The sequence below is a fragment of the Cetorhinus maximus genome, unplaced genomic scaffold (assembly GCF_964194155.1).
Source record: "Cetorhinus maximus unplaced genomic scaffold, sCetMax3.hap1.1 HAP1_SCAFFOLD_2093, whole genome shotgun sequence".
Taxonomy (NCBI): Eukaryota; Metazoa; Chordata; class Chondrichthyes; order Lamniformes; family Cetorhinidae; genus Cetorhinus; species Cetorhinus maximus.
This window is the reverse complement of record NW_027598033.1, coordinates 17278-30000: the sequence shown is the minus strand read 5'-3', so window position 1 is coordinate 30000 and position 12723 is coordinate 17278. Positions and strand designations below refer to the sequence as shown.

General features: G+C 56.5%; 1 protein-coding gene across 1 annotated transcript in view; it reads left to right on the top strand.

The window, feature by feature from the left end:
* The window catches only part of LOC144676977 (uncharacterized), a 36116-nt gene that overhangs the window by 11894 nt on the left and 11499 nt on the right, over positions 1-12723 (top strand). Inside the window, exon 3 of the mRNA XM_078537242.1 lies at positions 445-557. Coding sequence (XP_078393368.1) covers positions 445-557 — 113 coding nt within the window. The remainder of the gene's footprint in view (positions 1-444; positions 558-12723) is intronic.

The window sequence follows — 12723 nt, the reverse complement described above, 5'->3', positions numbered from 1 at the left end:
GAGACAGAAAGAGGGAGAGATGGAGAGAGGGGGAGAGAGTCAGAGAGAGTGAGAGGGAGAGACAGAGAGAGAGAGAGAGAGAGTGAGGGGGGAGAGAGGGGGAGAGGGAGAGAGAGAGGGAGAGATGGAGAGAGGGGGAGAGAGGGGGAGAGAGTCAGAGTGAGTGAGAGGGAGAGACAGAGAGCGAGAGAGAGTGAGGGGGGAGAGAGGGGGAGACAGAGAGAGGGGGAGAGGGAGAGAGAGAGGGAGAGGGAGTGAGGGGGGAGAGAGGGGGAGAGGGAGAGAGAGAGGGAGAGAGAGAATGAGCTGGGGGATGTGGGTCTCTCTCTGTCTGGTGGGTAGTTGCTGGGGTCTCCCTGGTTGTGGGGATGAACCCAGTTCTCTGTTGATACCGGTGTCTGATGTTGGGATCCTGTGGATCTCTCTCTCTCTCTCTCATTACAGATGTGGAAATCTCTGACTGTTTGGTAGGATTCCTGGTTCAAAACGGGACCTGGAAAAGTTTCAGACTGGAGCGGAAAAACAGCAGCCAGACATTCCCGGAGTTCACCAGACAGGTAACAAACCCATCCCAATATAGTCTACTTACTCATCAACACAACCCACACAGAGAGCTCAATCCCTCACTATCCCTGTAAATTACTGCAGCAACTAAACCCCTCACTATCCCTGTAAACTCCTCCAGTCCCCAATCCCTCCCTATCCCTGTAACCTCCTCCAGTCCCCAAAACCTCCCTATCTCTGTAACCTCCTCCAGCCCCTACACCCCTCACTATCCCTGTAAACTCCTCCAGTCCCCAATCCCTCCCTATCTCTGCAACCTCCTCCAGTCCCCAATCCCTCCCTATCTCTGTAACCTCCTCCAGCAACTACATCCGTCACTATCCCTGTAAACTCCTCCAGTCCCTAATACCTCACTATCCCTGTAACCTCCTCCAGCAACTACACCCCTCCCTATCTCTGTAACATCCTCCAGCCCCTACACCCTCCCTATCCCTGTAACCTCCTCCAGTACCAAATCGCTCCCTATCTCTGTAACCTCCTCCAGCCCCAACACCCCTCCCTATCTCTGTAACCTTCTCCAGCCCCTACACCCCACCCTATCTCTGTAACCTCTTCCAGCCCCTACACCCCTCCCTATCTCTGTAACCTCCTCCAGCCCCTACACCCCTCCCTATCTCTGTAACCTCCTCCAGCCCCTACACCACTCCCTATCTCTGTAACCTCCTCCAGCCCCTACAACCCTCCCTATCTCTGTACCCTCCTCCAGCGCCTACACCCCTCCCTATCTCTGTAACCTCCTCCAGCCCCTACACCCCTCCCTATCACTGTAAACTCCTCCAGCCCCTACACCCCTCCCTATCCCTGTAAACTCCTCCAGTCCCTACACCCCTCCCTATCTCTGTAACCTCCTCCAGCCCCTACACCCCTCCCTATCTCTGTAACCTCCTCCAGCCTCTACACCCCTCCCTATCTCTGTAACCTCCACCGGCCCCTACACCCCTCCCGATCTCTCTAACCTCCTCCAGCCCCTACACCCCTTCCTATCTCTGTAAACTCATCCAGCCACTACACCCCTCCCTATCCCTGTAACCTCCCCCAGTCCCCAATCCCTCCCTATCCCTGTAACCTCCTCCAGCCACTACACCCCTCCCTATCCCTGTAACCTTCTCCAGCCCCTACACCCCTCCCTATCTCTGTAACCTCCTCCAGTCCCTACACCCCTCCCTATCTCTGTAACCTCCCCCAGCCCCTACACCCCTCCCTATCTCTGTAACCTCCTCCAGATACTTACACCCCTCGCTATCTCTGTAACCTGCTCCTGCCCATACACCCCGCCCTATCTCTGTAACCTCTTCCAGCCCCTACACCCCTCCCTATCTCTGTAACCACCTCCAGCCCCTACACCCCTCCCTATCTCTGTAACCTCCTCCAGCCCCTACACCCCTCCCTATCTCTGTAATCTCCTCCAGCCCCTACAGCCCTGCCTATCACTGTAAACTCCTCCAGCCCCTACACCCCTCCCTATCTCTGTAACCTTCTCCTGCCCCTACACCCCTCATTATCCCTGTAAACTCCTCCAGCAACTACACCCCTCCCTATCCTTGTAAACTCCTCCAGCCCTTACACCCCTCACTATCCCTGTAAACGCCTCCAGCAACTACACCCCTCCCTATCCCTGTTAACTCCTCCAGTCCCTACACCCCTCCCTATCCCTGTAACCTCCTCCAGTCACCAATCCCTCCGTATCCCTGTAGCCCTCCTCCAGATACTTACACCCCTCGCTATACCTGTACCTCTCCTCCAGATACTTACACCCCTCCATATCCCTGTAACCTCCTCCAGCCCCTACACCCCTCCCTATCTCTGTAACCTCCTCCAGATACTTACACCCCTCGCTATCTCTGTAACCTGCTCCTGCCCATACACCCCTCCCTATCTCTGTAACCTCTTCCAGCCCCTACACCCCTCCCTATCTCTGTAACCACCTCCAGCCCCTACACCCCTCCCTATCTCTGTAACCTCCTCCAGCCCCTACACCCCTCCCTATCTCTGTAATCTCCTCCAGCCCCTACAGCCCTGCCTATCACTGTAAACTCCTCCAGCCCCTACACCCCTCCCTATCTCTGTAACCTTCTCCTGCCCCTACACCCCTCCCTATCTCTGTAACCTCCTCCAGCCCCTACACCCCTCCCTATCTCTGTAGCCTCCTCCAGCCCCTACACCGCTCCCTATCTCTGTAACCTCCTCCAGCCCCTACACCCCTCCCTATCTCTGTAACCTCCTCCAGCACCTACAACCCTCCCTATCTCTGTAACCTCCTTCAGCCCCTACACCCCTCCCTATCTCTGTAACCTCCTCCAGCCCCTACACCCCTCCCTATCTCTGTAACCTCCTCCAGCCCCTACACCCCTCCCTATCTCTGTAACCTCCTCCAGCCCCTACAGCCATCCCTATCTCTGTAACCTCCTCCAGATACTTACACCCCTCCCTATCTCTGTAATCTGCTCCAGCCTCTACACCCCTCCCTATCTCTGTAACCTCCACCAGCACCTACACCCCTCCCTATGTCTGTAAACTCCTCCAGCCCCTACACCCCTCCCTATCTCCGTAACCTCCTCCAGCACCTACACCCCTCCCTATCTCTGTAACCTCCTCCAGCCCCTACACCCCTCCCTATCTCTCTAAACTCCTCCAGCCCCTACACCCCTCCCTATCTCTGTAACCTCCTCCAGCCCCTACACCCCTCCCTATCTCTGTAACCTCCTCCAGCCCCTACACCCCTCCCTATCCCTGTAACCTCCCTCAGTCCCCAATCCCTCCCTATCCCTGTAACCTCCTCCAGCCCCTACACCCCTCCCTATCCCTGTAACCTTCTCCAGCCCCTACACCCCTCCCTATCTCTGTAACCTCCTCCAGTCCCTACACCCCTCCCTATCTCTGTAACCTCCCTCAGCCCCTACACCCCTCCCTATCTCTGTAACCTCCTCCAGTCCCTACACCCCTCCCTATCTCTGTAACCTCCTCCAGATACTTACACCCCTCGCTATCTCTGTAACCTTCTCCAGCCCCTACACACCTCCCTATCTCTGTAACCTCTTCCAGCCCCTACACCCCTCCCTATCTCTGTAACCACCTCCAGCCCCTACACCCCTGCCTATCTCTGTAACCTCCTCCAGCCCCTACACCCCTCCCTTTCTCTGTAACCTCCTCCAGCCCCTACAACCCTGCCTATCACTCTAAACTCCTCCAGCCCCTACACCCCTCCCTATCTCTGTAACCTTCTCCTGCCCCTGCACCCCTCACTATCCCTGTAAACTCCTCCAGCCGCTACACCCCTCACTATCCCTGTAAACGCCTCCAGCAACTACACCCCTCCCTATCCCTGTAAACATCTCCAGTCCCTACACACCTCCCTATCCCTGTAACCTCCTCCAGTCCCCAATCCCTCCCTATCCCTGTAACCCTCCTCCAGATACTTACACCCCTCCCTATCCCTGTACCCCTCCTCCAGATACTTACACCCCTCCCTATCCCTGTAACCTCCTCCAGCCCCTACACCCCTCCCTATCTCTGTAACCTCCTCCAGCCCCTACACCCCTCCCTATCTCTGTAACCTCCTCCAGCACCTACAGCCCTCCCTATCACTGTAACCTCCTCCAGATACTTACACCCCTCCCTATCGCTGTAACCTCCTCCAGCCTCTACACCCCTCCCTATCTCTGTATCCTCCTCCAGATTCTAACACCCCTCCCTATCCCTGTAACCTCCCCCAGACCCCCAACACCCCTCCCTATCTCTGTAAACTCCTCCAGCTCCTACACCCCTCCATATCTCTGTAAACTCCTCCAGCCCCTACACCCCTCCCTATCCATGTAACCTCCCACAGATAATACACCTCTCCCTATCTCTGTAACCTCCTCCAGACCCTACACCCCTCCCTATCTCTGTAACCTCCTCCAGCCCCTACACCCCTCCCTATCTCTGTAACCTCCTCCAGTCCCTACACCCCTCCCTATCTCTGTAACCTTCCTCCAGCCCCGACAACCCTCCCTATCTCTGTAACCTCCTCCAGCCCCTACACCCCTCCCTATCTCTGTAACCTCCTCCAGCCGCTACACACATCCCTATCTCTGTAACCTCCTCCAGCCCCTACACCCCTCCCTATCTCTGTAACCTCCTCCAGCCCCTACACCCCTCCCTATCTCTCTAACCTCCTCCAGCCCCTACACCCCTCCCTATCTCTGTAACCTCCTCCAGCCCCTACACCCCTCACTATCTCTGTAACCTCCTCCAGACCCTACACCCCTCCCTATCTCTGTAACATCCTCCAGCCCCTACACGCCTCCCTATCCCTGTAACCTCCCCCAGTCCCAAATCCCTCCCTATCCCTGTAACCTCCTCCAGCCCCTACAACCAACCCTATCCCTGTAACCTTCTCCAGCCCCTACACCTCTCCCTATCTCTGTAACCTCCTCCAGCCTCTACACCCCTCCCTATCTCTGTAACCTCCTCCAGCCCCTACACCCGTCCCTATCTCTGTGCCCTCCTCCAGCCCCTACACAACTCCCTATCTCTGTAACCTCCTCCAAAAAATTACATCCCTCCCTATCGCTGTAACCTCCTCCAGCCTCTACACACCTCCCTATCTCTGTATCCTCCTCCAGATACTAACACCCCTCCCTATCCCTGTAACCTCCCCCAGATCCCCAACACCCCTCCCTATCTCTGTAAACTCCTCCAGCTCCTACACCCCTCCCTATCTCTGTAAACACCTCCAGCCCCTACACCCCTCCCTATCTCTGTAACCTCCTCCAGACCCTACACCCCTCCCTATCTCTGTAACCTCCTCCAGCCCCTACACCCCTCCCTATCTCTGTAACCTCCTCCAGTCCCTACACCCCTCCCTATCTCTGTAACCTTCGTCCAGCCCCGACAACCCTCCCTATCTCTGTAACCTCCTCCAGCCCCAACACCCCTCCCTATCTCTGTAACCTCCTCCAGCCGCTACACACATCCCTATCTCTGTAGCCTCCTCCAACCCCTACACCCCACACTATCCCTGTAAACTCATCCAGCAACTACACCACTCCCTATCCCTGTAAACTCCCCCAGCACCTATACCCCTCACTATCCCTGTAAACTCCTCCAGCTACTACACCCCTCCATATCCGTGTAAACTCCTCCAGTCCCTACAGCCCTCCCTATCCCCGTAACCTCCTCCAGACCCCAATCCCTCCCTATCCCTGTAACCCTCCTCCAGATAAATACACCCCTCCCTATCCCTGTAACCCTCCTCCAGATACTTACACCCATCTCTATCCCTGTAACCTCCTCCACCCCTACACCCCTCCCTATCTCGGTAACCTCCTCCAGTCCCTACACCCCTCCCTATCTCTGTAACCTCCTCCAGCCCCTACACACCTCCCTATCTCTGTAACCTCCTCCAGCCCCTACACCCCTCCCTATCTCTGTAACCTCCACCGGCCCCTACACCCCTCCCGATCTCTCTAACCTCCTCCAGCCCCTACACCCCTTCCTATCTCTGTAAACTCCTCCAGCCCCTACACACCTCCCTATCTCTGTAACCTCCTACAGCCCCTACACCCCTCCCTATCTCCGTAACATCCTCCAGCCACTGCACCCCTCCCTATCCCTGTAACCTCCCCCAGACCCCAATCCTTCCCTATCCTTGTAACCTCCTCCAGCCCCTACACCCCTCCCTATCCCTGTAACCTCCTCCGGCCCCTACACCCCTCCCTATCTCTGAAACCTCCTCCAGATACTTACACCCCTCCCTATCCCTGTAACCTCCTCCAGCCCAAACACCCCTCCCTATCTCTGTAACCTCCTTCAGACCACACACCCCTCCCTATCTCTGTAACCTCCTCCAGCCTCTACACCCCTCCCTATCTCTGTAACCTCCTCCAGACCCTAAAACCCTCCCTATCTCACTAACCGCCTCCAGCCCCTACAACCGTCCCTATTTCTGTAACCTCCTCCAGCCCCTACACCACTCCCTATCTCTGTAAACTCCTCCAGCCCCTACACCCCTCCCTATCTCTGTAGCCTCCTCCAGCCCCTACACCCCTCCCTATCTCTATAACCTCCTCCAGATAATTACACCCCTCCCTATCTCTGTATCCTCCTCCAGCCTCTACACCCCTCCCAATCCCTGTAACCTCCCCCAGATCCCCAAAACCCCTCCCTATCTCTGTAAACTCCTCCAGCTCCTACACCCCTCCCTATCTCTGTAACCTCCTCCAGCCCCAACACCCCTCCCTATCTCTGTAACCTCCTCCAGCCCCTACACCCCTCCCTATCTCTGTAACCTTCTCCAGTCCCTACACCCCTCCCTATCTCTGTAACCATCCTCCAGCCCCGACAACCCTCCCTACCTCTGTAACCTCCTCCAGCCTCTACACCCCTCCTTATCTCTGTAACCTCCTCCAGCCGCGACACACATCCCTATCTCTGTAACCTCCTCCAGCCCCTACACCCCTCACTATCCCTGTAAACTCCTCCAGCAACTACACCCCTCCCTATCCCTGTAAACTCCTCCAGCCCCTACACCCCTCACTATCCCTGTAAACTCCTCCAGCAACTACACCCCTCCCTATCCCTGTAAACTACTCCAGTCCCTACACCCCTCCCTATCTCTGTAACCTCCTCCAGCCCATACACCCCTCCCTATCTCTGTAAACTCCTCCAGCCCCTACACCCCTCCCTATCCCTGTAACGTCCTCCAGTCCCCAATCCCTCCCTATCCCTGTAACACTCCTCCAGATAATTACACCCCTCCCTATCCCTGTAACCCTCCTCCAGATACTTACACCCCTCCCTATCCCTGTAACCTCCTCCAGCCCCTACACTCCTCCCTTTCTCTGTAACCACCTCCAGCCCCTACACCCCTCCCTATCTCTGTAACCTCCTCCAGCACCTACGCCCCTCCCTATCACTGTAAACTCCTCCAGCCCCTACACCCCTCCCTATCTCTGTAACCTCCTCCAGCCCCTACACCCCTCCCTATCTCTGCAGCCTCCTCCAGCCCCTACACCCCTCCCTATCTCTGTAAACTCCTCCAGCCCCTACACCCCTCCCTATCTCTGTAACCTCCTCCAGCCCCTACAACCCTCCCTATCTCTGTAACCTCCTTCAGCCACTACACCCCTCCCTATCTCTGTAAGCGCCTCCAGCCCCTACACCCATCCCTATCTCTGTAACCTCCTCCAGATACTTACAACCCTCCCTATCTCTGTAACCTCCTTCAGCCACTACACCCCTCCCTATCTCTGTAAGCGCCTCCAGCCCCTACAACCCTCCCTATCTCTGTAACCTCCTCCAGGCTCTACACCCCTCCCTATCTCTGTAACCTTCTCCAGCCCCTACACCCCTCCCTATCTCTGTAACCTCCTCCAGCCCCTACACCCCTCCCTATATCTGTAACCTCCTCCAGCCCCTAAACCCCTCCCTATCTCTGTAAACTCTTCCAGCCCCTACACCCCTCCCTATCTCTCTAACCACCTCCAGCCCCTACACCCCTCCCTATCTCTGTAACCTCCTCCAGCCCCTACACCCCTCCCTATCTCCGTAACCTCCTCCAGACCCTAAACCCCTCCCTATCTCTGTAACCTCCTCCAGCCCCTTCACCCCTCCCTATGCCTGTAACCTCCCCCAGTCCCCAATCCCTCCCTATCCCTGTAACCTCCTCCAGCCCCTACACCCCACCCTATCCCTGTAACCTTCTCCAGCCCCTACACACCTCCCTATCTCTGTAACCTGCTCCAGTCCCTACACCCCTCCCTATCTCTGTAACCTCCCCCAGCCCCTACACCCCTCCCTATCTCTGTAACCACCTCCAGTCCCTACACCCCTTCAATCTCTGTAACCTCCTTCAGATACTTACACCCCTCGCTATCTCTGTAACCTTCTCCAGCCCCTACACCCCTCCCTATCTCTGTAACCTCTTCCAGCCCCTACACCCCTCCCTATCTCTGTAATCACCTCCAGCCCCTACACCCCTCCCTATCTCTGTAACCTCCTCCAGCCCCTACACCCCTCCCTATCTCTGTAACCTCCTCCAGCCCCTACAACCCTGCCTATCACTGTAAACTCCTCCAGCCCCTACACCCCTCCCTATCTCTGTAAACTTCTCCTGCCCCTACACCCCTCACTATCCCTGTAAACTCCTCCAGCAACTACGCCCCTCCCTATCCCTGTAAACTCCTCCAGCCCCTACACCCCTCACTATCCCTGTAAATGCCTCCAGCAACTACACCCCTCCCTATCCCTGTAACCTCGTCCAGTCCCCAATCCCTCCCTATCCCTGTAACCCTCCTCCAGATACTTACACCCCTCCCTATCCCTGTACCCCTCCTCCAGATACTTACACCCCTCCCTAACCCTGTAACCTCCTCCAGCCCCTACACCCCTCCCTATCTCAGTAACCTCCTCCAGCCCATACACCCCTCCCTATGTCTGTAACCTCCTCCAGCACCTACACCCCTCCCTATCACTGTAACCTCCTCCTGCCCCTACACCCCTCCCTATCTCTGTAACCTTCTCCAGTCCCTACACCCCTCCCTATCTCTGTAACCTTCCTCCAGCCCCGACAACCCTCCCTACCTCTGTAACCTCCTCCAGCCTCTACACCCCTCCTTATCTCTGTAACCTCCTCCAGCCGCTACACACATCCCTATCTCTGTAACCTCCTCCAGCCCCTACACCCCTCACTATCCCTGTAAACTGCTCCAGCAACTACACCCCTCCCTATCCCTGTAAACTCCTCCAGCCCCTACACCCCTCACTATCCCTGTAAACTCCTCCAGCAACTACACCCCTCCCTATCCCTGTAAACTACTCCAGTCCCTACACCCCTCCCTATCTCTGTAACCTCCTCCAGCCCATACACCCCTCCCTATCCCTGTAACGTCCTCCAGTCCCCAATCCCTCCCTATCCCTGTAACACTCCTCCAGATAATTACACCCCTCCCTATCCCTATAACCATCCTCCAGATACTTACACCCCTCCCTATCCTTGTAACCTCCTCCAGCCCCTACACCCCTACCTATCTCTGTAACCTCCTCCAGCACCGACACCCCTCCCTATCTCTGTAACCTCCTCCAGCACCTACACCCCTCCCTATCACTGTAACCTCCTCCAGCCCCTACACCCCTCCCTATATCTGTAACCTCCTCCAGCCCCTACACCCCTCCCTATCTCTGCAGCCTCCTCCAGCCCCTACACCCCTCCCTATCTCTGTAACCTCCTCCAGCCCCTACAACCCTCCCTATCTCTGTAACCTCCTTCAGCCACTACACCCCTCCCTATCTCTGTAAGCGCCTCCAGCCCCTACACCCATCCCTATCTCTGTAACCTCCTCCAGATACTTACAACCCTCCCTATCTCTGTAACCTCCTTCAGCCACTACACCCCTCCCTATCTCTGTAAGCGCCTCCAGCCCCTACAACCCTCCCTATCTCTGTAACCTCCTCCAGGCTCTACACCCCTCCCTATCTCTGTAACCTTCTCCAGCCCCTACACCCCTCCCTATCTCTGTAACCTCCTCCAGCCCCTACACCCCTCCCTATCTCTGTAACCTCCTCCAGCCCCTAAACCCCTCCCTATCTCTCTAACCACCTCCAGCCCCTACACCCCTCCCAATCTCTGTAAACTCCTCCAGCCCCTACACCCCTCCCTATCCCTGTAACGTCCTCCAGTCCCCAATCCCTCCCTATCCCTGTAACACTCCTCCAGATAATTACACCCCTCCCTATCCCTGTAACCTTCCTCCAGATACATACACCCCTCCCTATCCCTGTAACCTCCTCCAGCCCCTACACTCCTCCCTTTCTCTGTAACCACCTCCAGCCCCTACACCCCTCCCTATCTCTGTAACCTCCTCCAGCACCTACGCCCCTCCCTATCACTGTAACCTCCTCCAGCCCCTACACCCCTCCCTATCTCTGTAACCTCCTCCAGCCCCTACACCCCTCCCTATCTCTGCAGCCTCATCCAGCCCCTACACCCCTCCCTATCTCTGTAAACTCCTCCAGCCCCTACACCCCTCCCTACCTCTGTAACCTCCTCCAGCCCCTACACCCATCCCTATCTCTGTAACCTCCTCCAGATACTTACAACCCTCCCTATCTCTGTAACCTCCTTCAGCCACTACACCCCTCCCTATCTCTGTAAGCGCCTCCAGCCCCTACAACCCACCCTATCTCTGTAACCTCCTCCAGGCTCTACACCCCTCCCTATCTCTGTAACCTTCTCCAGCCCCTACACCCCTCCCTATCTCTGTAACCTCCTCCAGCCCCTACACCCCTCCCTATATCTGTAACCTCCTCCAGCCCCTAAACCCCTCCCTATCTCTGTAAACTCTTCCAGCCCCTACACCCCTCCCTATCTCTCTAACCTCCTTCAGCCACTACACCCCTCCCTATCTCTGTAAGCGCCTCCAGCCCCTACACCCATCCCTATCTCTGTAACCTCCTCCAGATACTTACAACCCTCCCTATCTCTGTAACCTCCTTCAGCCACTACACCCCTCCCTATCTCTGTAAGCGCCTCCAGCCCCTACAACCCACCCTATCTCTGTAACCTCCTCCAGGCTCTACACCCCTCCCTATCTCTGTAACCTTCTCCAGCCCCTACACCCCTCCCTATCTCTGTAACCTCCTCCAGCCCCTACACCCCTCCCTATATCTGTAACCTCCTCCAGCCCCTAAACCCCTCCCTATCTCTGTAAACTCTTCCAGCCCCTACACCCCTCCCTATCTCTCTAACCACCTCCAGCCCCTACACCCCTCCCTATCTCTGTAACCTCCTCCAGCCCCTACACCCCTCCCTATCTCCGTAACCTCCTCCAGCCCCTAAACCCCTCCCTATCTCTGTAACCTCCTCCAGCCCCTACACCCCTCCCTATCTCCGTAACCTCCTCCAGCCCCTAAACCCCTCCCTATCTCTGTAACCTCCTCCAGCCCCTACACCCCTCCCTATCTCCGTAACCTCCTCCAGCCCCTAAACCCCTCCCTATCTCTGTAACCTCCTCCAGCCCCTACAACCCTGCCTATCACTGTAAACTCCTCCAGCCCCTACACCCCTCCCTATCTCTGTAAACTTCTCCTGCCCCTACACCCCTCACTATCCCTGTAAACTCCTCCAGCCCCTACACCCCTCACTATCCCTGTAAATGCCTCCAGCAACTACACCCCTCCCTATCCCTGTAACCTCGTCCAGTCCCCAATCCCTCCCTATCCCTGTAACCCTCCTCCAGATACTTACACCCCTCCCTATCCCTGTACCCCTCCTCCAGATACTTACACCCCTCCCTATCCCTGTAACCTCCTCCAGCCCCTACACCCCTCCCTATCTCAGTAACCTCCTCCAGCCCATACACCCCTCCCTATGTCTGTAACCTCCTCCAGCACCTACACCCCTCCCTATCACTGTAACCTCCTCCTGCCCCTACACCCCTCCCTATCTCTGTAACCTTCTCCAGTCCCTACACCCCTCCCTATCTCTGTAACCTTCCTCCAGCCCCGACAACCCTCCCTACCTCTGTAACCTCCTCCAGCCTCTACACCCCTCCTTATCTCTGTAACCACCTCCAGCCGCTACACACATCCCTATCTCTGTAACCTCCTCCAGCCCCTACACCCCTCACTATCCCTGTAAACTCCTCCAGCAACTACACCCCTCCCTATCCCTGTAAACTCCTCCAGCCCCTACACCCCTCACTATCCCTGTAAACTCCTCCAGCAACTACACCCCTCCCTATCCCTGTAAACTACTCCAGTCCCTACACCCCTCCCTATCTCTGTAACCTCCTCCAGCCCATACACCCCTCCCTATCTCTGTAAACTCCTCCAGCCCCTACACCCCTCCCTATCCCTTTAACGTCCTCCAGTCCCCAATCCCTCCCTATCCCTGTAACACTCCTCCAGATAATTACACCCCTCCCTATCCCTGTAACCCTCCTCCAGATACTTACACCCCTCCCTATCCTTGTAACCTCCTCCAGCCCCTACACCCCTACCTATCTCTGTAACCTCCTCCAGCACCGACACCCCTCCCTATCTCTGTAACCTCCTCCAGCACCTACACCCCTCCCTATCACTGTAACCTCCTCCAGCCCCTACACCCCTCCCTATCTCTGTAACCTCCTCCAGCCCCTACACCCCTCCCTATCTCTGCAGCCTCCTCCAGCCCCTACACCC